Source organism: Camelus ferus, chromosome 18, assembly GCF_009834535.1.
Source record: "Camelus ferus isolate YT-003-E chromosome 18, BCGSAC_Cfer_1.0, whole genome shotgun sequence".
Taxonomy (NCBI): Eukaryota; Metazoa; Chordata; class Mammalia; order Artiodactyla; family Camelidae; genus Camelus; species Camelus ferus.
In genome coordinates, this window is record NC_045713.1 from 27,902,311 (window position 1) to 27,928,415 (window position 26,105).

The window sequence follows — 26,105 nt, forward strand, 5'->3', positions numbered from 1 at the left end:
TTTTTTATTATGAAAGGGTGTTGAATTGTGTCAAATGCTTTTTCTGCATCTATTGAGATAATCAAGTGATTTTCTTCCCCTTCGTTCTGTTCACGTGGCATATCAGGGAAATGCTGGCCTCAGAGAATGGGTGAGAATGTTCTCTCTTCAACATTTTGGAAAAGTTTGAGGATTGGCATTCGTTCTTTAAATGTTTGGCAGGATTCACCAGGGAAGCCATCAGCTCTAGGCTTTTCCTTTTTAGGGAGATTTTTGATTCCTAATTCAGTCTTCTTACTAGTTATACACAGATTTATTCAGATTTTCTATTTCTTTGATTCAGCCTTGATAGGCTTTGTGTTTCTGGAAATGTGTCCACTTCCAAGGTTACCTAAGTTGTTGGCATAAAACTGTTCATGGTGCTCATAATCCTTTTTATTTCTGCAGATCAGTAGTAATGGCCCCATTTTCATTTCTAATTTTACTGACTTGAGGCTTCTTTCTTCTTTAGTTCACCTAGCTAAAGGCTTATCAATTTCATTCTTTTCAAAGAGGCAACTTTTAGTTTCATTAATTTTCTCTGTTGCTTTTCTGTCCTCTATTTTGTTTATCTCTGCTCTAATTTTCATTATTTCCCTCCTTCTGCTAACTTCGAGTTTAGTTTATTCTTCTTTTTCTAAATCTTGAAGTTGTAAGCTTAGAGTGCTGATTTTAGGTCTTCCTAGTTGTTTAATATAAGCATTTACAGCTATAAATCTTCCCCCTGGCACTGCTTTTGCTGCGTCCCATAGGTTTTGGTTTGTTGTGTTTTCATTTTCATTTGTCTTGAAGTAGTTTCTAATTTCCCTTGGGATTTCTTTGATCCATCAGTTGTTTGTGTTTATTTTACACAAATTTGTGAATTTTCCTTTTCCTTCTGTTTTGATTTCTAACTTCATCGCGTCATGGTTGGAGAAGATACTCTGCTGTGAAATCTATCTTTTAAAATCTGTTGAGACTTAACTGTGGCCTAACATATGGTCCATCCCGGAAAATGTTCCACGTGCACTTGAGAAGCATGTGTGAGCTGCTGCTGTGAGTAGAATGCTCCGTGCACATCTGCTAGATTTAGTTGGTTTATTGTGTTAAATCCTCTGTTTACTTACTTCCGTCTGATTGTTCTGCCCATTATTGTGCACAGGGTATTGAAGTGGCCAGCTATTACTGTACAGCTGTCTGTATCTCCTTTCACTTCTGTCAGTTTTTGCTTTCTACTTTTTGATAATTTATTATTAGGTGCATAAATGTTTATAAGTGTTTTATCTTCTTGCTGTATTGAAACTTTCATTAAAATCTGTTTTGTCTGCTATTAGTATAGCCACTCCTACTCTCTTTTCGTTACTATTTGCATGGAGTATCTTTTTCCATGCTTTCATTTTCAGTCTATTTGTGTCTTTGGATCTAAAGTGACTCTCTTGTAGACAAAATATAGTTGGATCATTCTGTCAGTCTCTGTCTTGATTGGAAAGTTTAATCCATTTACATTTAAAGTAATTACTGATAAGGAGGGACTTATTCTGTCACTTGCTGTTTGTTTTCTGTTTACCTCATGGCTTTTTTGCCCTCATTCCCCGTGTTTAGTTTTGTTTTTGTCATGATTGTTCAGGTTCCTTTCCCATTTCCTTTTGTGTATATTCCATAGCTGTTTCTTTGTCATTATCATGATTACATCTAACCACCTAAAATTACTTTGAATAATTTGAATTTATATCAGCTTAACTTTAGTAACATGCAAAAACTCTGCTCCTTTACAGCCCCACCCCCACTCTTTTATATCTCTTTGTATATTGTGTGCCCCCAACCACAAACTAATAATTCCTTTAAATGCTTTAGTCTCTTAAATGATGTAGAAAACAAAATGTGGAGTTACAAACCAAAGTTACAAGTAATACTGGCTTTTAGACTAGGTTGTTAATTGGGCCTGACTATGGGTTTTTGCCAAGCAAGTGTGAAAGAGGGGCAGGGGAATCAAGGATGTGCGGAAGGGAGTGATTTATCATCCCCACCCTCAGAACCAATGCTGGGAAAGGTGGGGGCTTGGCAAGAATATGTAAGGAGGACAGGGTTTTAAAAGATGACAGGTTACAGGCCTGACGAATTTGAAGAGTTGTTGCTGTGGGGGCACTAGAGTGAGGTGCTGGGAGGGCAGAGAGGATCAGTGTGGAGAATCTGCAGTCGGGGTTCTGGAGGTGGTGCAGCAACGCTGCGGCGTCAGTCTAGAAAAGCGGCAGGTGGCACGGGGGGAGGCCCTGCAGAGGGAGCCGCTCACAGAGCCAAGACAATGTAGGGTGCGGCTGGGGTGCGCGGAGGGGCCCAGGAGTGAGGCAGGAATCATCAGTGAGTGAAAAGCAGCTCGGAGGTCAACAGATGAGGCCAAGCCCAGGTGTAGAGGGGAGATGGCATGAGCTTCAGAGGAATTGATGTTTTTAAAGAGGCAAATTAGCTTGAAGCAGGGGAATTGAGAATTAGGAATATGGATTGAGGGAGAATAAAAAAGACAGCCTCTACTCGGGAAGCTCAAGTGAATACTGTCCTGGGGAGACAGCTGGGCTTGGAGATGGCAGGGAAGCTGGGAGACTTCACTGAGGACAGGTCGAGGATTTCGGGAAGTCTATTCAGTACATACTGGGAGCGAGAGAGGGGAGACTGGGACAGATCAGTGTGGCTAAGACCACCCAGGCTGTGGGCACAATGGAACAGTCCTCTGTTTCTCCCCCACCTTGAGGCTGGGGGACCCCGGGCCCACATTCAACCTGTACTTAGTTTTGTCATCTGTTCAGGTACGGGATACACAGTACAGGCGGGCAGAGGAGTAGCAAGCTGGAGGCTGCACAGTGCAGGGCGCAGTGCTGTCCATGCACGCGTCTCAAAAACTAGTGTTGGTCCCACCCCTTCTCCCATTTTATCAGTGGCCATCCCCCGGCACTGGGCTCAGGGCTCTGCAGGGAACCCTTTGTGGGACCCTGGGCAGAATCCACCCAGGATTAGATGTTACGACTTTTATATACTGACCTTATGCCTGGGCTCTTATCCTGAGAGCTTTTTTTCTCCTTAGTAATCATAATCAGGTTTAAAAGGTTAAATACCTTGCTATAGGGTCTGAATTTTTAAGTCAGTGTAATTTTGGGGTGGGGACAGTGTGGCATTTTTTTCTCATCCTTCATGTCACAGCTGAAAGGTCACTTCTGCCAAGAGACTCCCTTGGTCTTGCCACATGGTTCCCAATGGGGGGACCATTCCTCACTCCTGGGGCATGTGGTCACATCTGGAGACGTTTCTGGTTGTCACAACTGAATGGGTTCTCCTGGCATCTAGTGGACAGAGGCCAGTGATGCTGACCCTTATACAGTGCACGGGACAGTCCCCACCGTGCAGAATTCTCCAGCCCCCAGTGTCAGCAGTGCTGAGGGTGAGAAACCCCGGCCTGGACAGTTTAAAGCAGATCGTTTCTCTAAGCCCTGCTTACTCCGTCACGGTGCTCACCGCGGTCTGTAACTGGCTGGATGGCTGACTTAAAAAAATGTCTGTGTCACATTTTATTGTCACTCTGCCTTACTTGGAGTATAATCCCAAGAAGGCAGGGGTCTTTTCTGTCTTGGTCACTGCTGTATGCTCAGTGCCTGGCATGATACCTGGTATACAGTAGGTGTCCAATAACTATCCGTTTCTGAGGGAATGAATAGGAACCTATAATGAGGGTTCTTTTTTCCTGTACAGAGTTTTGATTCTGCATCTTCAGTTAATGCAGACCTGCCTAGTAACTCAGAATAGGACTTTGCTCCACTTCAAATAAAACTGATGTTCGGCCAGTCAGGGCAACTGACTGGGGGAAATGGTGAGTGACCTTCTGGGAGTCTGCACAGCGTATATATTGGGAGTTCACCTGATCCCTAATTGCTGAAAAGGAACTGAGACAGAGACCATTAACCAAGTATCTAACTTATAAAATGTCACTGTTTTTATTTTGTCGCTGTAAAGAGGTGTATCTCAAACCAGATTGTAACAAAATTACCACAGATTATTCCAAAAGAAAATTTTAATACAAGAGATTTTAGAAAATTAAACACATTTGTTTAAAAATTCTACCGTGTAAACCTTAACAGAAGAGGGTGGTTAAGATAACACTACATGTTTCAGAGCGAATCTGCAGGCTTCTGGGCCTCGTTTACATACAGACGCGGGACTAGACTCCAGCTGTGTCGCCCTGTGACCTCCCCCGGCAGTCACTGGGACCCTGCTCGTGGGTGACTCCGGCTGGGCCCAGGGCCTCCGCAGGGGACTCACCGTGGCACCTGCAGTCAAAAGACCCCCTCCTGCAAGAAGTCAGCATCTGGTGAGTTAAGCCAAGTGTTCTACCAACAGGCTGGGCCAGGGCCGGGGGAGCTGAGGCTTCTAGGATGAATCCTAGGTAATAAAAAGTCCTAATTATCTCCACCACCCCCTCCCTGCTGGCACAGCCCGCCCTCCAGCTCATCTCTGAGGGGTTCACAGCTCCGGCTGCAAACATGTGAGCCGCCATCTCGTACCGTTCCATGGCCCCCTTGCAGCTCTTGCCAAGGTGCCTCCCCTGCGGCTTCGAAGTGGCGGCTTCCTGCCTTGTAGCTGGCGAAGGCGGGAAGCAGACCTGACCGGATTTGGGGGCAAGGGGGAGCCAGGGCGGGCAGCTAGTGGTTTTCAATGATGACGGCAAAACATTCACGCGCCACTGAACCCCTGGACCTCAAAACACCCCTGAATCCAGCGTGTTCTATGGGGGGAGGGTGCTCATCACTGCGGTGGGCTCAACTGTCTTTCAGGGAAGCCGGATTTTTTTTTAAACTTCTCTTTAGAAGCTGGGTAGGTAAGGAAACACACTGAATGTGGGTGTTAGGATTCAGAGACGAAAGTAAGGGCTCCTTGAGGGAACTGAGAACCAGCAACACCCGGCCGGCCACGGCCATGGGCGTGGCCGAAGGGAGGGGTCGGGACCCCGGCGGCTGCGGTGGCGGCCAACTGAGCAGGTGCGTCTCGGGAGCCGCCGGCCTGCCCAGAGCACGGAGCTCGAGAGCCTCCACCCTCGTTTCTGTTGATCCAGTAGCTGGAGTTTTAGTTTAGAGACAAGCAAGATCACAGGTTATCAAAACATGAACGTTTGGCACAGGAATGTTAGATAAAATATACGGTGCTACAGTGGTGCCAAACAAGCAGAGAAGCCAACATCAGGTTTAATGAAACAATGGGCATATTTTGAAAAACGATCATTGCCAAAAGCCCTACCTGTGAGCAGATGCCTGCTCGCCGGTAGTGCCCTCTGTCCCCCGAGGCACAGACTCAAAGGCCCAGCGTGTGTGTGGCTGTGCCCCAGGAGGAACACTGAGACGCAGTCAAAACAATTATTGCCTTGGGGGTGGGAGCTGAGCGTGACTGCTCCTTCTAGAAGGCCCATCAGCCAGTCTGATGCTCTCCGGCAGGTCCAGCTGCGGCTGAGGTCCAGCCTGGTCTCTGCCTTGGCTACCCGCCCAGGCAAGATGGTGACTTTGGAGGAGAGCGGCTCTCCTGCCAGGCTGAGGAATGGAGGAAGGGTTCTGGAGGGGACTGGTTGGGAGAGGCCCGCCGGGACCCCAGGGACCAGGGCCTGGCCCCCACACAAGGGGGCCCGCTGGCGTCCCTGGGCTGCACCCCGACATGAAGGCGAGCAGGTGGGCAGATTGCCCCAGGAGGAACCGAGAGAAAGAGGCGGTCGCTGACCCGCCCTGGTCTCAGAGCTCTGGTCCTGGGCCTCGGAAGAAGTGGCTGCTTCATGTTATCTGGGCAGGCCGGCTGGTCTTCCCTCCAGGGCCTGGGCCCCAAACCTGGGGGGGCATTCTTGAGTCTCCAGGCCCTGGTGCCGCATTATCAGCCCCACGATGCAAACAGCTTTGATCGCCTGTTTTAAAGGCACCGCCCAGCCTGGCACTGCTGGGAAGTCGGTGGGCATCAAAGAACACATCTTCATGGGCTCGGAGCCATGCAGCAGGGCCCTGCGCTGTGACAAGCCCCTGCCCACACACCTGGGCCCAGGTCCCTCCCTCTCAGCGTTCCGGCCTCTTTGGGGTCTCACAAGGTGGTATTGTGTCTCTACAGCTCAGTCAGGTGCTCCTTTTTGTAACCAGGAAGCCTGGATGGGCCTGGTAATGGTGCTAAAGGCGACCACCAGGGGACTGACAGCCACCACTGGGTAGCCAGGAGCCGGTCTGAAGGGCTGGAGTCTCCGTCTGGCTGCGGGAGGGGTGGCTGAGCAGGTTCCCAGCCTCCGACCTCCCTTCCTGGGAGCGTTGGTCCTCTCTTTTCAGGGAGACATCCCTGCCCAGCCCTGCTTTCCATGGGTTGGGGAGCAAGCAAGATGATGGCAGATGGGTCCTGCTGAGGTGCTACCCATTTCTTGCTGGCGCATCTCCTGAGCAGACAGCTGGGCGGTGGTGGGGGACCCGGAGGAGACTCTTCCTCTAGTACAGGTGTGGCGCTGGGGGCTCCTCTCTGAAAGGGGAGAATTTCCTCTCTCAGATGCCAACTTTGGAGGCACCAAAGAATCTTCTAACCAGCTTAAGGAGACAGAAGCAACGTCCACTAGTCCTTTCCACGGGGCTCTCTCCCCTTGGTGGCTCAAGGCGGGTGGAGGACATCTCAGCCTCTGAATTGGATCTGGGTTGAAAGGCAGACGATGACACGTCCTCAGGGGGTGGCATTTTGTGCACCAGATCTCAGCCTGGACCTTGGCGTTTTATTCTCTTTCTCGAGGAACTGGGGCTTCTGCCCCTTCTAAGTCCACCCCGCCACCGTGGAGAGCTGGGTGGGAGTATTCTGAGCAGCTGGATGGACTGAGTCATCGCAGGACATGTGTGGGCCTCCAAAGTTAAGGCTTTGAGGCAGTGCTGTGATGTGCATGTCATGTGCGAATCTGAGCTAAAATCCGAGGGAGGGGTCTGTGTGCTGAAGACCAGGTCGAGGTTTCTGCATGATGACAAAAATGGGGGTACAGATAGCAAGCAGCCTGGAGGGTCCGGGGGTTCCCAAGAACATGGTCTTACAGTCCACATTTTGGGAGATCAGGGCAAGTTTTCTGTGAATAATCTTTAAGAAATGGAGAGGCAGGCAGAGTTTCTCCTCTGTAAGTACAGGCTGAGATGTGCTTGTCCACCATAGCTCTGGGCATCTTCTTCTGTTGTGGTCGCTCTGTTTAACTCCCTGCGCAGAATGTCAGAGCCAGTTCCTGGCGGGGCGGGTGGAAGTGAGGTCAGATTCACACGCAGATGTGTTTTGGCAGATCAGGTGCCAGAAAAGGCTGGTTGATCAGAACCTCGAGCCCTGGGAACGTCAGGGGGTTCTGTTCCGTGTCTCGAACAGAGAGGCGACAACTTGGGTGCAGAGTCTGCTGGGCCAGCCCGCCACCTGGTGTCAAAGTGACCATTGTGGAAGGACCCAAATGTGGGGGCAGGGCTCTGGAGCAGCTGGAGTTTTCAGAGGGTCGCGGAGGATGATTTGGCCGAGGAGGGCTCTGTGTTCACGGCCAGTCTGCACCGTGGGACTTGGGATTCAAGCAGAGCGTGTGTGTAGTGGAAATACCTTGGCAAATGGGCCCCAGCCACACGCACTCCTGCGTCCATCCGTGGAGAATGGCAGGCTCGTTTCGCTCGCGTGGGTCCGGCTCACCTGGTAGAATGTCCCCTCGGAAGTTCCTCAGGCCTCCGCGATTCTCTGGAGGGCTGTGCGTAAGGCATTTCTGCTCTACTTAACTGCTCTGACAAGTTTCCCTCTGGCTGACGGGGGAACACACAGCGTATTCCTTCCAGGAGATTCCTTCCAGTTCTCCACTGGGGAAGGGCTCAATGCTTACCCAGGGTCACTCGCCAACTTGTAAGGCGATGAGTTGAAACAGTTCCAGGCAGAGCCCACGGTCAGCTTTCTATTGACCACCTTTCACTTGTGTTTACATCATTAATTCCCCTACGACTCTAGCCTCTTCGGGTCAAACTTCTTCCTATGTAGTCAGTGTCCCCCAGGAAATGTCTCTCTTCATAACTGCAGGAGCGCTTGTCAGGGCGGGAGACAACTTCATGATTCTGGATGTTACAACTGGCCGAACAGCTCTGGGCCCGAGAGGCGACCCGACGTGGGAGTGTCGCAGGGGCCTCCTGCCCCCACCTGCCAAGGGGCCCGGCTCTGGGGCGGCAGGGATCCATCTCGGGGGCACATAGGGCCCTGTTCCCACGAGAGGAGGCTGTGTTGCAAATCTGTGTCTTTAGGGGACAATCATGATCTATGTGGAGTGGATGCTGTGTCCAAGTTCAGCGAGAGCCACGCTGAGCTCCACAGAGCCCTGGAGCCAGGCCCCCCTGTAGTGCCTCCTGGAGTCTCTCACAGCCTTGAGGCCTCTCCTCTTGGCTGTCGAGGCCCAGGCCACCGATTCCTGGCTAACCCAGGGCTCTCCGCCCAGGGTCACCAGGTGCACATGGGCCTGGGTGGCCCCAGGGTTCCTAAATGGAGGAACCATAAGGAGGTAGGGGAAGTTCTCCAAGAACCACAGTTCAGCATCACTGACGGCTCCTCCTCACAAAAGCTACGGGGCTGTCCCCATGAAGCATGGCAGCAGGAACTACTGTCCGCTGGCGGGGAGGGCCTGGAAAGGAACAAGCCCCCCACCCAAACCCTCCACGTCCCTGGGCTGCAGCAGGCCATTCATTAAAAAGAAAAGGGTAACAGTCATTCGACTTCCCACGTGGGGAAGAGTCAACAGGTGGTTTCTGAATGAACCTTCTGACCAAATGAAACGTCAGACTTGTGCATCTCCACCAGGGCACTCCGAGCCCGACCTGGCGCCCACCCCACCGCTGGCCCCTGAGCTGGAGGAAGGGGGACGGAAAGTCCTCGCTGCCCAGGGCAGGGCCAGGGGAGAGCGGCGCCCGCGGGTCGGAGTCCGTCCAGCGAGGACGCCCGGCTCTCCACACTGCCCAGTTTAATCGGTGTCATGTGACTGGTGGGGAAGGTGTGCTCTCTGGGGTTCACCGGGCGGACAGGGTCGTCACTCCGGGGTGGGGGCGGCTGGCGCAGCACATAGGGCCTGAGTCTGGGATGCCGCCGAGGTCAGAGGTCGCCGCTCTGGGGCTCCACGTTGCGTGTCTCCCTGGGGTGACCCCGGGACAGCTTGGGGAAGCGGGGTGCCACTTTGGGCCGGCTGTTCTTGTTCAGCGGTTCTCCAGGAGGGGTAATGTCGCTGTAAGACAGAGCGGGGAGAATCGGGTTAAGTCAGGGGGTCCAAGCAGCATGGAGATGCGGGAGTCCATATTGTCACGGAGACCGTGTCCTGCAATGGCATCCGGCACGGCCATGGGGCCACAGGGCTAGACCCTCTTTTCAGGCCATGAAAGAAGTTACCAGCCCTGGCTTTCTTCTCCCCATTTTTACTCGTCTTCCAGCCAAGGTACGTTTTAAAGCCAAAGGAAAAAAAATGCGTTGGAGAACATTGCGTTTAAAGTCTAGAAGAGGCACGAACCCAGGAGAGGGGATGCTGATGGTGCTGATCCTAAGAGAATGATCAGGATGTCAGTCAACGCCTAACTATGAGGGCATTCACCACAGCACCAGGTGAAGGAGCCAAAAATGGGGAACAGCTTACGTGTCTAAGATGGGGGGGGGTCACTGATGCCAGTTCTAAAACACCATCACCATAGACAGCAGGAGCCATTCAACATGGGGACATGGCGTGATGTGTGAGGCCAGGAGGCGCCCTGCCCGTAGTGACCAGAGTCTTTCGGGCCCCGGAGGAGCTGGCTCCTGGGACGGCCCGGGAGAGGTTGGGGCCTGGCTGGCGTGAGGGGACAGTTACCAGTCAGCAGGGCCAGGATGCCTGCACCTATGGTGTCGGGTATAGGGCCGGGGATAAGGGTGGGGCCTCTGAGCCAGGACGCCCGCAGGTCCTGCCGCTAACTCACTGTTTCCTTAGGCAAGTGCCTCGGTGGCTTTGAGCTGTGGCTTCCAGGCTGGAATAAAGGTAGAGTTAATTTGAGCGTTGCAGGGATCAAGCTGATGCCTGGCTAGACTCACCGGTCAAAAAACAAGAGCTGTGTTGCCAGAACCCATGCTCGACACTGAGGAGGGTACAGCGGTTAATGTGAGTTTGAACCCACCATCTCACCGGGTACGGGCAGGACTAGGCAGACCCCTGGAGCACATCATGAGAGTGGAGCACGGTAGATGCTTTGGGGGTAAACACCAAGTATTCTGGGCTGGGCACAGGGTGTGGTCATTGGGGTAGTCAGGGAGGGCTTCCTGGAGGAGGAAGAGCAGGAGTTGTGAAAGAAGAGCAGAAGTGAGTTGGATGGTTGGCTGGGAGAAGAGCCCTCTAGATGTGAAGGCAGAAGGGCCCTGTGGTGGGACGGGTGGGCCTGGAGCTGGGCAGATGTGGTGCAGCTACTTCACTGTCCTGAAGACAGGATGTCCCTCAGCAGTGGAGTGAGGAACTACTAGGATGCTGTCTGTCAGCAGGCCTGGCCCGGCACCTGGGGACCCTCTGCAAGTGGTGGCTACTGAGGGCATGACAGTGCGTGCAGGTGGTACTCTGCAGGGCACAGTCTAGGGAGCTGGTGACAGTTCCTTAGAACAGTGCTGGGCGTGGGGGACAGCAAGCAGTGACAGGGAGCTGAGCCGTGTTGGTGGCGAGGATGCACAGGGTAGGACTCGGGCAGAGGCCGCGGCAATAATTCCTAGAAACACAGGAGGGGAGGAGGTGGCGGTGAGGCTGCCAGAGGATGGGTGTGGATGGGGACACAGCGAGTGGATGTCAGCTGCAGAAAGTCCAGGGGGAGCAGGAGGCCACGGTAACTATCAGATGGATCGACAGGTCTGGTTCTGCTGAAAGCTGAGCAGGAGAGGAGCGAGGAGCGCCACTGGCGCAGGTAATTCCCTTCTCGTAGGTCAAAAACTAGTGTTTCTGTGCGCTTGCTGGCCATTTGTGTGTCTTCTTTGGAGAAATGTCTCTTCAGGTCCTTAGCTCCATTTTTTAATAGAAGGGATGCAAACCACAACCACGGTAAGGGATCACCTCACACCTGTCAGGACGGCCATCATTAAAGACGCCAAGCATTGGTGAGGCCGTGGAGAACAGTGGGCCCCCTGCACACTGTTGGTGGGAGTGTAAAATGGTACTGCGGCTGGGGAGAACAGTACCGGGGGGGGGCCTCAAAAATTACAAATAGAACTACCCGATGGTCCAGTAACCCTCCCTCTGGGCATTCATGCCAAACAGAAATCAGGGTCTGGAAGAGACAGGTGCATGCCCACATTCAGCACAGCACTAGTCACAAAAGCAAAGACGTGCAGACAATGTACGTTTCCATGAATGCATCCAAAACCCCCCCCCCCAAAACAGTGGTCTATCCATACAACGGAGCATTATTCAGCCTTAAAAAAGAAGGAAACTCTGACGTATGTGACAACAGGGGTGAATGCTGAAGACAGTATGCAAAGTGAAATAAACCAGGCACGAGGACATGACTGTGTGATTCCACTTGTAGGAGGCATCTGAAAGGTCAGACTCAGAGAACCAAAGACCAGAATGGTGGTTATTAGATGCTGGGGGAGGGGCAAGAGGGGAGTTACTAACCAACGTGCATGACGATGTTTCAGTTAAGATGAGTTCTAGCAACCTGTACAACATATTGTCAACATGAGGGCCATGCTCTTAACCAACCGCACATGGTTTACCAGCAGTATCCAAAAGCATGGGCTTGTGTATAAGTACTTAGAGGAGGCAGGGGTCTGGGGTGGATGGAGGAAAAGATAGGGATGCTCTGAATGCGAAGGGCACCTGGGATCTTCCCTGGGTCCCCTCCCTCTAGGAGAGAGCCAGGGCCAAGGCCACATGCACCCCAGGACTGAGGTCCATCAGCAGAGCCTAGGGCTGTGCACAGGTAGCTTCCAGGAAAGGTCTCACGTTTACAAGGACAGCCCTAAATAATACACTAAGACTCAGTGCAGCCACCACATCTCACATCCTCAGACTCCAATTCTCATCGCTCACAGCCTTTGTCAGCCACTGACTCCCTGCCTTGTGCACTAGTGAGACCTAGAGGAAGATGGTGCCCTTTCTTACCCGGCCCCACAGACAGAAATCAGGCCCCTGAGAAGCTCTTTGCTCCAGCTGGCATTTTTATAACAAAGTGGGCTTGTGGCTCTGGGTCTGGGCAGGAGCGGAACCAGGGAGCATGGTAAAATTACGGTCCTGATCCTCCCGATTCGTTTTAATGCAGAAGCTACGTCTACCCCAATTTTGCAGGTGTGGAGGCAAGAAAGGCCCCACTTCCACCATAAGAATGGATTTCCTAAGGCTGCATGGAGTAATATTTAAAGTCAGAAAAGCTGGTGCCTTCAGTTAGACACTTTAGGACCTTGGGGGAAGATACACAACCTCCCCAAGACTCAGTTTTCCGACTGTGAAAAGGGGATAATACTGGCCCTGCCTACTGTTCATACGTCATTCAACACACATTGAGTCTGTTACCAACAAGAATAGATTTGGCTCTTTCAAGGCCCTGAGATCACTAAAATAAAGATGCAAAGGCTGGCAAGCCAAATCTTAAGAACTTTGATGGTAGAGGCATCAGTATATCAAGGGAAGAGGGCAGAGGCTATTACAAAGATTTCACAAACTACAGAAATACACCACGCGACCTCCCATTCCTCTTTCCAACACAACTCAAGTCTTACATCTGACCTGGGGGGATGGGGCTGGAGGCAGAGGAAGGACCCTCTCTGAAGAGACCAGACTAGTCTTTCCAGAACACAGGCCCTAACACTCTACAGAGATAGGAGAGAAACGGGTGTTTGGCAGGGATGTTTGGAGGCCGCTTAAAGAAATAAGTGAGCAAACAGGTGGATGTTTGGCCTTAAGGTATGTCTGTGAACAAGGGCAGAAAAATCTTGGACATCCTGCAATGAAGACCAAACCAAACCACAGCTTCCCTGGAGATCAAAGCAGGAGTCTATTTCTACCTTCAAGCTGCTCAGACCGGGGTGAGGGTGGTGGAGGGAGAGAGGGCCAAATAAATGAGCAGACGGAGACTACACAGCATGAGAACCGGGGGCGGGGAGGGTCCCAGGGGCGGAGTAAGGCTCAGCGGAGGACCGGGAAGGAAAGGGCCGAGTCTGCCAGGCAACGCAGGCCCCGAGAAGGCCTCGAGATGACACAGACACGCCCAGTCCCTGGGTTTTACAAAATGCTCCTCTGGAGGTGTGCACACAGCCTGTGGTGAGACCACATGACGGCAGCAGAACTCAGCACATGAGGTTGCTAAACTTGCCACCTAAAGACATAATGCACATGAACACAACCCAACTACCCTTGCTTTGCACGGCCACTGACATTAACATAACAGTAATAAAATTATAAAATCTCAGAATAAAAGCCACTGCTTTGAGTACACACTGCACTTAGGTTAGGGGTGATCTTACTACAGTGCTGTCCGTTTTCCACTTGGAGGACACGCCTTCTGGGCTGGGTTCCAGCCCCACAAACAGGACTCTCACCGTCAACAGTCCAGGTGATCCTGAAGCCCCTCTGGTACCAGGGTCAGTGATGGAGGCGGCGGCCGCTCTGGTGCCCACAGTCACCCTGCCCAGAGCTGTGATCAGAACATGCAAACAGTGTTTCCCAGATTCTACTTTTATCATCTTTTATGCTTTCCACTGCCCGCCCCGTATTTCCTATGTACTATCCAAGATTTGTCTTTACCTTTATTTTTAGGTTACTTTGGCCTATACAAAATTATCCATAAGCATGGATTTAATGCATATTACTAAATTTTTAAAATTCCTATATATCACCCCGGGTTCAATTGCCACCTCCAATACTGAGTGAGTGTTCTCTCCTTCAAAATGTGTGTGCTTGGCAACAAGGATAAATCCAGAATTATGCTAGATGACAGAAGCCGGGCTCAAAGGCTACACTCCATCTGATTCCACTCATGTGACATTCTGGAAAAGGGAAAACTACCCCAACAGGAGACACGGCAGCGGGCGCCCGGGGCTGACTACGCAGGGGGCACTAGGGAATGCCAGGGGCCAGACAGGCTGTTCTGTATCCTGGCGGGGGTGACGTGACTCCACGTATTTATCAAAACTCACAGAACTATGTAATAAAGGCAAATTTTGCCACATACAAATTTTACTTCAGTCTCAATAAACTTGACTGAGAAAGGCTTTTTTTTTTTTTTTTTTTTAAAGTCTCTGCTTCTTCAGCAGGAATGAACACCTCTCATTCACTCTGGGTCTCCCAGGAGACAGTGACCTCGTCCCCTTCCCTGGCTAGACTGTCATTTACAAGCTGACTACCTGGACTGGTCACTGACGCTCCCTGGGACTGTAAGAAGAGGTCACATCACAGTAAAATCAAGGGGGTAAAGCATCTGAACAGCCACTTCTCCAGAGACAAGGTGCCCATGACCCATCAGCACATGCCAGGATGCTCAGCACCATCAGCGGTCAGGAAATGTGTATCAACACCACGGTGAGACACCACTTCACCCCCACTAGGACGGCTGCTAGCAAAAAGACAATAAAGAATGCGGGCGAGGAGGTGGGGAAGTCAGAAGCCCCTACACTGCTGGAGGGACCGTTAAATAGTGCAGCTTTGGAAAACAGTCTGGCAGCTCCTCTGATGATAAAACACAGAGTTACCCTAGGACCTGGCATCTCTACTTCTCAGCATAGACCCAAGAGAAATGGAAACACGTCCACACGGAAACGAGCACATGAATGTTGCAAGAGCATCGTTCACAACAGCCAGAAAGTACAAACCACTCAAGTGTGGGTGGGAGGAAGGAGAACCAAACTGTGGTCCACCCATACAGTGGAATATTACTCAGCCAGAAAAAGATCGAAGCCCTGATACATCTGACGGTGGCAGAATATTCCACCCCCTCCCCAAAATGCTGTCCTGCATACTGACTATTTTAGGGTTAAAGGCACTTGAAAAGCAGCAAATGCAAGTAAACAATCTGACCTTCCCCCTTCTTTTCCCCTCTGAAGCAGGAGATGAAGTTCCCATGTGCAAGATGTCTTTCCTCCCTGTACCAGAAGGAAAGTAACATTCTTATCACTGAGGACGAGGAGACGAGGCAGAGACACTTCTGTACAAATGGATTTTGTTAAAAAAAATTGCCTTCCTTTGGTCTCATATAGTTTAGTTACTTTTCCACAACTAACTCGCTCTGTTCAACCCGATATAAAATCAGGTCAGAGAAGAGCAGGAAGGTTTGGCCGGGCCATGGCTTTGGGTTGTCACCTCCTTATGAGGCTCCAGTGTCACGTGACACTTCTGTAAACATGGATGTATGTCTCCTGTGGTTCCGTCTGAAGTCATTTTGATTCAGGCCCAACTGAAAAACCCTGAGGGAGGCGAGAGAAAATGTTGCCTCCTCCCTGAGCTACAGCATGGATGGACCTTGCAAATACTGTGCTGAGAAATGCTAGACTCAAAGTCCACATATCATGATTCAGTTCGTGTGCACACCCACAACAGGGCAATCCTTAGAGACAGAAAGCAAACATGTGGTTGCTTGCAGCAAGGGAGATGTGGGCTTTCTTTCCCAAGTGATGAAAATGTACTAAAACTGACAGGTGGTAATTGTTGCAGGTATCTGTAAATATATTAAAAAGTATTGATTTGTGTGTATTTAAGATGGGGTGAATTGTACGGTATGTGAACTCAATAAGGCTGTTTTAAAAATGGCACTTTCACGAACACGACTATAGCTGATAAAAGAATTTGGCAAAGCAGCAGGATACAAGATTAACATACAAAAATCAGTTGCATTTCTTTAGACTAACAATGAATTAGCAGGAAAAGAAAGTAAAGAAACAATCCCTTTTAAAATTGCATCCAAAACAATAAAATACTTAGGAATAAATCTGAAAGGAGATGAAAGACTTGTACATGGAGAACTACAAAACACTGATTAAGGAAATTAATGATGACTCAAAGAAATGGAAAGATAACCCATGCTCTTGGATTGGAAGAATCAGAATCATTAAAATGGCCATAGTACCCAAAGCAATCTACAGATTTAATGTGATCTCCATCAAATCACCCAGGACATCTTTTACAGAACTAGAATAAACAATCCTAAAATTTATATGGAATCACAAGAGACCCAGAATTGCCAAAGCAATATTGAAGAAAAAGAATGAAGCTGGAGGAATAACCCTCCCAGACTTCAGACAATACTACAGAGCTACAGTAATCAAAACAGTGTGGTACTGGCAGGAAAGCAGACATATGGATCAATGGAACAGAACAGAGAGCCCAGAAATAAACCCACAGATCTATGGTCAATTAATCTTCGACAAAGGAGGCAAGAATATACAATGGAGAAAAGACAGTCTTTTCAGCAAGTGGTGTTGGGAAAACTGGACAGCAGCACGTAGATCAATGAAGTTAGAACACTCCCTCACACCATACACAAAAATAAACTCAAAATGGCTTAAAGACTTAAATGTAAGACAAGACACAAGAAATTTCCTGGAAGAAAAACATAGGCAAATCATTCTCTGACATAAATCTTAGCAACGTTCTCCCAAGGCAGTCTACCCAGGCAACAGAAATAAGAGCAAAAATAAATAAATGGGACCTAATTAAACTTACAAGATTTTGCACACCAAAGGAAACCATAAGCAAAACAACAACCTACAGAATGGGAAAAAATATTTACAAATGATGTGACTGACAAAGGCTTAATCTCCAGAATATATAAACAGCTCCTAAACGTAATAGCAAAAAAACAAACAATGCAATCCAAAAACGGGCAGAAGACCTAAACCAGCAATTCTCCAATGAAGACATACAAATGGGCAAGAGGTACATGAAAAGATGCTCAACATCACTAATTATCAGAGAAATGCAAATCAAAACTACAATGAGGTATCACCTCACACCAGTCAGAATGGCCATCATTCAAAAGTCCACAAATGATAAATGCTGGAGAGGCTGTGGAGAAAAGGAAACCCTCCTACACTGCTGGTGGGAATGCAGTTTGGTGCAGCCATTATGGAAAACAGTATGGAGATTCCCCAAAAAACTAAAAATAGACTTATCATATGATCCAGCAATCCCACTCCTGGGCATATATCCAGAGGGAACTCTTAATTCCAAAAGACACCTGCACCCCAATGTTCATAGCAGCACTATTTACAATAGCCAAGACATGGAAACAACCTAAATGTCCAATGACAGATGACTGTATAAAGAAGTTGAGGCATATTTATACAATGGAATACCATTCAGCCATGAAAAAGAATAAAATAATGCCATTTGCAGAAACATGGATTTCCCTGGAGAATGTCATTCTAAGTGAAGTAAGCCAGAAAGAGAAAGAAAAATACCGTATGATATCACTCACATGTGGAATCTAAAAAAAAAAAAGACAAATGAACTTATATATAAAACAGAAACAGATCCACAGACGTAGAAAACAAACTTATGGTTACCAGGGGGGAAGGAGGGGAAGGGATAAATTGGGAGTTCAAAATTTGCAGATACTGACTGGTATATATAAAATAGATAAACAACTTTATACTGTATAGCATAGGGAACTATACTTGGTATCTTATATTAGCTTATGGTGAAAAAGAATATGAAAACAAACATATGTATATTCATGTTTGACTGAAACATTGTGCTACACACCAGAAATTGACACAACATTGTAAACTGACTATACTTCAATAAAAAAGAGAGCAAAAATAAGCAAATGGGACCTAATTAAAGCAAATTAAACCTAATTAAAGTTTTGCACAGCAATGGAAACCATAAGCAAAAAACAACCTGTGGAACAGAAGAAAATATATGCAAATGATGTGACTGACAAAGGCTTAATCTCCAGAATATATAAACAACTCCTACAACTTAATAACAAAAATACAAACAACCCAATCCAAAAATGGGCAGAGGACCTAAACAAGCAATTCTCCAATGAAGACCTACAAATGGCCAATAGGCAATGAAAAATGCTCAGTATCACTACTTATCAGAGAAATGCATATCAAAACTACAATGAAGTATCATCTCACACCAGTCAGAATGGCCGTCATTCAAAAGTCCACAAATGATAAATGCTGGAGAGGCTGTGGAGAAAAGGAAACCCTCCTACACTGCTGGTGGGAATGCAGTTTGGTGCAGCCATTATGGAAACCAGTATGGAGATTCCCCAAAAAACTAAAAATAGACTTACCATATGATCCAGCAATCCCACTGCTGGGCATATATCCAGAGGGAACTCTAATTCCAAAAGACACCTGCACCCCAGTGTTCATAGCAGCACTAGATACAATAGCCAAGACATGGAAGCAAACTAAATATCCATCGACAGACAGCTGGATAAAGAAGTTGTGGTACAGTTACACAATGGAATACTACTTGGCCATGAAGAAGAATAAAATAATGCCATTTGCAGCAACATGGAGAATGTCATTCTAAGTGAAGTAAGCCAGAAAGAGAAAGAAAAGTATCATATGATATCACTCATTTGTGGAATCTTAAAAAGAAAAAGAAAAAGAACACCATGAACTTATCTACAAAACATAAACAGACTCACAGACATAGTAAACAATCTTATGGTTACCAGGGGAAAGGGGGTGGGAAGGGATAAATTTGGGAGTTTGAGATTTACAAATGTTAGCCACTATATATAAAAATAGATTTTAAAAAGGTTTCTTCTGTGTAGCACAGGGAACTACGTTCAACATCTTATAATAACCTTTAATGAAAAAGAGTATGAAAAGGAATATATGTATGTATATGCATGGCTGGAACACTGAGCTGTACACCAGAAACTGACACATTGTAACTGACTGTATTTCAATTTTTAAAAAACGCACTTAAAAAAAAAGGGAGGAAGGATGTCACAGGATTGTCTCTGGTAGGTTTGTGTGACACAGCTGAGGAATGACATTCAGCGCTAGGACAGAGCAGGGCACCACAGGGGGTGCTTAGGAAATGTCCCCGTCCTTCACCTGCTTCTGAACTTGGCTTTGGCCAACCTCCAGTGTGGCTCATTCTCCCTCTGAGAAAACTGTCCTCAGGTCATAACTGAGTCCTGTCCTGTCCTTTGGGTCTGGTGCTGCTGGAGTCATTTCTGGGTCCAGGAGGGGACAGTCCTGGAAACCCAGTTCAAACCAGTGGGCAGGAAACCAGGGAGAAAATGACACAGAGTCTGCCTTCCCCAAACCCACAAGATGCCAGCTGTCCTGGGCCATAGGGACTTGCTGTCACAGAGGTGGGGAGCTCTCTGGGGACACTGTTTCCCCATGGCTGACACCTTGCACCTGGCGCTCAGCTCGGCTGGGCCTGGGCCCTCAGCTGGAAGGCAGTGGACGAACAGCCACTCGAGACCCGCTGGTTGCCCAGGAGACAGCCCAAGTGTCCCCATCACGCCTCCCCTCCTCTCCTGCAGGTCTGGGGACTGGAGCCAAGGCAACGAGCCCTCTCTTCCTGCCTGGTCTTCTATGCCTGAGACACATTCATCATTACTTCAGAAACTCGCCAGTCTCATCAATCTCTCCCCACTGCTGGCCACCATCCAGGTGCCAAGGGAGGCCACGTCTGTGGAAGCAGCCCCTGCTGGGAGCCCTAGGGAGAACCATTCTTTTTGATAAGCCTCTGGGGCACACTGCCATGGCGTCCCCGTCCCCAGCACACAGGTGAAATTGATCCGATGGTCTCAACCACCCGTCAGTGAAAATGACCACGGGGAGAGATCTGCTCTTCATCTCACTTATAAAGTGGCTTTAGACAGCCGGTCAGTATTCCATTTGCTGGGAGCTGCCTTTTGCGCTTGGAAGGTGGCTTCGCATGGGCCACGCCTGCTGCTCTGCTGGACCCTGGGACACAGCTGGGGCTGAGCAGCCATCTGCAGAAGATGTGGCCACTGTCCTCTGGTACCTGGCTCCCTGATGAAGTCTGTGTTTGTAGGAGTTGTGAGAACTGAGCTCTGCCTTCAGGATGTGCAGACCCTGGAGAAGGGCTGCCCTCTCTCCGTCTCGTGCCCTCAGGTCTGTGGGGTGGGAGGGGGAGGCCTCGCCCTTCCCCCACATCAGGGGCTTGGGGGAGTATGGGAGATGGTGCTAGTCAAGTTGTACCAGGCAATACAGTCTTCGACTTCACCGTATGCACGTCTTCAGGCTCAGGACCGCCTGGTGGGGATCCAGTTCTCCCCATGCACTGCCTGTCACTCTGCTAACATCCAGTAAGATTCCTCCCTGCCAAGTGCATCCTGGGCATTTGTGGAAGGAGGCCTCTGCAGCATTTCCTCTCTTTCCTGCCCCTTGATTTGACCTGGGTCTGCAGAGTATCACCATCCAGATGTGACCCAGAAGTGGCCTCGGCAGTACCAAGGGTTCTCTGAAGGTAGGACTCTGTCTTGTTCTTCTTTGGGTCCCCAAAGCCCCTGACCCCAAGAGGCACTCAGAGATTTAACTCTTCAGGTGGATTAAAGAAGGCCACTGCTTGTCAAGTCTTGGGCTGAAAACTATACAAGTTCTCACATGATCTGTACACCAGCCTCGTGAAGGAGGGGCTGCGGTCATCACCTCTGTTTCACAGATGTGGACAGTGAAGTGGAGAGGCTAAGTCACTTGCCCAGGGTCCCCCAAGCGAGTATGAAGCAGAGGCTGGTCTGGGAAGTACAGACTGACCCCAGAGCCCACAACTAGATGACACAGGAGAGCCGTAGTCAGGCGAGGGTAAAGAAGAGGGACACAGGCTCACGTGGGGAGAAAGCGGAGCACGTACGCACAGGTGGGGAGAAGGGACCAGAGACAGCTCGGACCCCGCCCTCCGTGGAGGGCCACTGGCAGTGCAGGAGCGCAGGTTTCCCCATTTTCCCTGGGCATTTCTTGCAGTCAGTCTTTCAATATGAAAGGGTTACTTCCTAGATAAACCTCCTTTGAAATCTGATGTCCTTTTAAATCAAGGCACTCTGTGCACGGAACGCCACGGATATTGGTGATATGGCCTGGAAGAGAGTGGTGACAGCGATGATGTGTAGCTGTGACAGGCGCGTTTGCCGAGGGCTGGCTGTGTGTCAGGTGCAGGGCTCAGCACTGTTACTGTATCTATTTCTCCCTCCCATCAACCCTGGGAGGCGAGGATTTTGTTTTAGATGCAGAAACTCAAGAAGTTACTGTGGAGTGTGCCTTCCAGAGCTGCAGGGACCCGTGTGATATCACTCGTGTCCTGTGTGACAGGGCGGGACACAAGCCCAGGCCCCTCTTCTCATCCTCTGGGCTAAGTGGCAGATGACAGCGTGGCGTTTGCAGAAGAAAGAAGGCCTGCAGGGTTCTGGGGAGATTCAGCAATTTGTGAATTTACTTGCCTTACATGAGCCTTTCCATGCTCCCCCCAAATCTCCGCAGCTCCTCTCTCATCATCTATTTAAATTTCTTTAATGATCATTATTGCCAGGTTCGCCTTGTCATAAGCTGCTGCTTGGAGACCCCCAAGGGACACTTTCACTGGGTTCCTTCCTTCTGCACAGGGATGGTGAGTCCACACCAGGCGGGCCCAGCCCAAGCCACCCAGAGCCTGAGCCAGCCTGGGGCAGAGCCCAGCACGAGTGAGTCTGAGCTGTTTCTCAGGGACTGGATCTGCTTGTAACCAGTTCAGCTGCTCACCTTCCCAGCAAGCTCAGAGAAGACCGAGTTGTCTTCTCCGTCTCCTCTGTCTCCAGTCGTGTTGCATTTCCATCCCTATTTGCCCGCTGTCTCAGTGTCGCCTCCCTGCACAGCCCGGGTGGGTAGCTCCAGGCAACCGTGGTCTTGAAAGGTCTCCCTCCTCTAGCATCATCCCTGGAAAGAACTGCAGTTGTGCACTAAGGATTCGAAAAATCCCAGAAAGATCACAGAACCGTGAGTCTGATGTCTGCGACCGCACTGGCTGACACCCCAAGGCCCAGCCCACACCACACAGCCAGCCTTAGAACCATCACCTCTGATCAGGTGTAGATAGCTTCTGAAAACAGAAGGCTGATCCCAGCACACTGCCCTGATGACCGCCCCCAGAGGCTGCCCACTGCACTCTGAATAAACCCCAGCTCCTTGCAGCCTGTGGATGAGGCCAGGCTCCCTCCACCAGTGCGGCGCTGCACTGGGCAGGGCCTCAGTATTTTTCAGAAGCGCTCCAGGTGAACCGCTGTGCAGTCCAGGGCTGAGGGCTGCAAATTAAAAGACCAGCTAAAAAGAACAATTCCCTGCATCTCAAAGGCGGGTTTTTGGTGGGTTGGCCAACTGGATGAACATTTGATAGCGTCAAGTCTCTCTGGAGAAACAGTTTAAACTATCCTTGGAAGAGAGCAAATCTGAGCACAGCGCACGGAGCTTCACTGGCGGGAGAGGCTCACAGACGGCACTGGGGATTTTCCCACGTTTCTCTAGCAGCTGTGGCCCCTGGCTTCATCATTCCAGACTAGCTCAGGCCTCACCCCCGGAAGATGAGGACGCCCTCCCCCCGCACCGGGCTGCACCCACTTACGAGCACAGGTCACTCGGCCTGAGATGGAGACACACTTAGACCATTGCCCACGGTGCCCCGAGCCTTTCCACCTCTACAGTTTCAACTGGAGATTTACTTCCATCTAAATATAACTGGCAAACTGAGTTTCTCTTGCAGGCTTCCTTCCACTACCAGGAAGGGTCTGTTATGAAAATATCATTCAAATAAAAAAAGGTCCCATTAAAAAAAGAAAAAAAGATATAGTAGCTCCATCTTTCTGAAAAAGGTAAAGAAAACAAAGCAAAAGATATTCCTTCCTCCACCTTCCTTCTCTTAATTCTTAGGCCTCAACATACTTTTTGACAGAAGTTATTTTATTTCATTTTTTTTTGAATGAAGAACACCGAAGCGGTGCAAAATGAAAAAGCACGCAGAGGAAACATATAAAAAGTGCGTCTCCCTAGCTGCCTCCTCCAAGGTGACTCTTCAATGCGCCTTTCTAGAGCTGTCCCCTGCACACAGAGCACACACGCCGGCATGCGCATCTGTGTGAGGACGTGTACGTACACGCACCGCGTAGACGTGTATCTCATTTGCTGCTTCTAAAAATGATCATTTGTGCACGGGGCTACATCTTGCTTTTCCCTCTTAACGGTGTACCCTGCGGATTTTCCGTGTCACTACACATACACTGGCCCCAGTATTCGAGTCCAGGGGTGGGCCAACTTTCTCTCTGAAGGGTCTGACAGCAGGCATTTCAGGCTTCGCACGCCCTCTGGTCGCCATTGCAGCTACTCAGACGGTCTGTAAATACACGGGAGCACCAATAAATCTTTATTTACAAAAACGGGAAGTGGGGGGAACTTGGCTCGTAGGCCACAGTTTTCTGACCCCTTTTCTAAACTCTGTGGCTGTGTGGTCGCAGCTGTGTCCGTCCATCAGTGGCTGCACAAAACCGAGGCGGCAGGGCCCGCTGGCCCCAAGCGCAGGGACTGGGGATGGGCCTTTGTCTTTTGTGAGCACTTGACGCAAACAGAAATCAGCCATCTGTTAATCACCCGACACATTACGAGCTAAATGCTGGAACAGATTCTGCCAGGTGACTCCATTGGCCCCTGGAACAGCATCCAGGATGCCCAGATGCCGGGCACCGGGGCTGCCTCAAGCTGCCGTAAGCAGCTTTGTTTTCTTTTCAGGGAGACGTGCGGGGGTCAAGAGTGCTGAGACCATGGAAGGCAGAGGCACCAGCGTTAGGCCTGGGCCCTGGGGCGAAGGCTGCACTGCCCTCCAGCCCTCATCAGCCACGGGGGAGAATCGAAAAAGACACTGATGCAAAGCGTCCTGAAGGGGCCTGGCCTGCAGACGCTCAGCAGACAGTAACAAGGTGATGATGATGAGAAATGTCATATCAAAGGTCAAAATTTGACCCCAGGATTTTCCACCTGCCCTGTCACCAAGAAATAACATCATTTAACATAAATCCAAAATGCTGCAATGAAAAGCCAGCTGCAAGTGTGGCGGTGAGTTCCAGCACGTTCCATCATCTGTTCCTTTGTGCCCCCAGCCCCCGCTTGGCTCCATGTCGGCATGCCGGCCCAGATGTCCTCACCTGACCAACTGTCCCTTCTTTGGAGAACTCTCCCCTGACCCCTTGCCTGTAGTTAGAATTACCTGTTCGATTTCTTTGCTGCCTCCAGCAGACCAAAAATGCCAGGGAGGCAGGGACTCAGCTATCATCTTTTCTGTGGTTTCCCCAGTCACCTGGCCCATTGCAGGCACCTGCAAACCCCCAGCTGCCCAAATGCATGCCAGCACCTGCAGGATGCACACCCAGGACCCTGGCTGGAGACTCAAGGAGCTGAGAGAGAACTGGGCAGGGCCAGGAACACGGCGGGTCCACCCTCTGACCCAGAGCCCCACCAGGTCCAGCTGGGGAGCAGCTGGGGAGCAGGGCTCGCACAGACAGTGCCGCAGAGGCCAGGGCCTGCTGCCCCGCCCTCCTGCAGGATGCCCTAGTGCACTGGGACCAGATGGGGGCCTGGGCAGAGCACACTGGCCTGGTGAGTTCATGTGGAGTAAGGGAGAAGAGACTAATTCAAGCCAACTTGATGGAGAGCTGACAGGAGGCGCCAGACAGAGTCATTTCCCAGAGGGCTTTGCCCTCAAGGCACACAGGTCAGAAGAGACACAAACTGTCACCGATTGTCCCTACACTCCTGTAGGGGCTAGACAATGATGGTGCTGTCGGTGAAAAGTACCTTACCTGCCACAGAGATGCAGGGAAGGGCACACGGGGCCAGTCACAAAGATGGTGACATCCGAACTGGGGCCTTGGAAGGTAGACGATTTCAAAAGGGGACCCAGCAGGGGAGACAGCATGGCCCCGGGCAGAGGGGAAGCAGCGCTGTATTAGTGTCCGCTGGCTGCTGTGACATGTTACCAAACATGCAGTGCCTTAAAACAAGGCAGACATATTCTCTGAGAGTTCTGGAGGTCCCAAGTCCCAGATGGGCCTCACTGGGCTCAAACCAAGAAGTGGATACCGAGTTCCTCTGCCGAGCTTATGATCAACCTCTCTATCCAAAATCTTATTCTCTTTCTTGTCCTCAGGGTGGAAGATGTCAAAGAAAAGGGGGTACTGAGCCTGTATACAAGTCCCCATGTCCCTGTCCTGTGAAGCAGAAGGCTTTTGCCTTAGTCTCCCAGGCGTCCCTTGAGTCTCAAAAGGCTGGCTCGAGACTGACTGATGAGTAAATGTGAAGATGTAGAAACAAAGAACAGCTCCCAGGCCAGGAAACTGGTAACAATTTAGACTATAAACCAGCACCAGAGCAGTCACTGAGCTCCTAGTCTCTGAGGGATATAAAGGCCATACATTCCTAAGTTGGTTTTACAGGAAGCAGACATCCACCAGATGAAAACTGCTGACTGCAAGCACTTAGACCCCAGATCTACTGGAACAGAAGACTGATGATGCTCAAAATAATCAGTCCAAGAACTGTGCACGATCATGCCCCCTGCAGCCTCTCCCTCACACTGCCTTTAAAAACCCTCCCTTAAAGCGATCCAGGAGTCAGGTCTTTTGAGCATGAGCTGCCCATTCTCCCTGCTTGGCGCCCTGCAATAAACACTGTACTTTTCCACCATGACCTGGTGTCATTAGATTGGCTTTACTGCACATCGGTGAGTGAACCCAAGTCCAGGTTTGGTGACAGTGTCGGCAAGGCTGCGTTCCTTCTGGAACTTCTAGGGGAGAATCTATTTTCTTGCCTTTTCCAGCTTCTAGAGGCCGCTTGCATTCCTTGGCTCATGGCCCCTTCCATCTCCAAAGCCAGGAAGGGCAGGACCAGTCCTTGCCTCATCACATCATGCCAACACGGGCTGCTCTTCTGCCTCCCTCTTCTGCTTTTCAGAACCTTAATGATTATGCTGGGCCCGCCCAGGAAGCCCAGGTCACCTCTCATAGTGAGAAGTAGCGAGCGTTTTGTAAAGAAGAACTGAGAAAGAGTAAGGAAAGCAGCCAGCCTGGGACCAGCCCAGAGTAGCAGCTGATGGCGGCTGTGGCCACTGCTCCTCCCTGGAAAGGGGCCAA

General features: G+C 50.1%; 1 protein-coding gene across 3 annotated transcripts in view; it reads right to left on the minus strand.

Moving 5' to 3' along the window:
* Positions 1–3,941: 3,941 nt before the first annotated feature.
* Positions 3,942–26,105, minus strand: part of SNX29 (sorting nexin 29) — a 587,367-nt gene continuing 565,203 nt past the window's right edge. For all 3 annotated transcript variants that reach the window (XM_032460769.1, XM_006190981.3, XM_032460771.1), the window contains one exon: positions 3,942–9,247. In XM_032460769.1, coding sequence (XP_032316660.1) covers positions 9,118–9,247 — 130 coding nt within the window. In that variant the 3' untranslated portion in view covers positions 3,942–9,117. The remainder of the gene's footprint in view (positions 9,248–26,105) is intronic.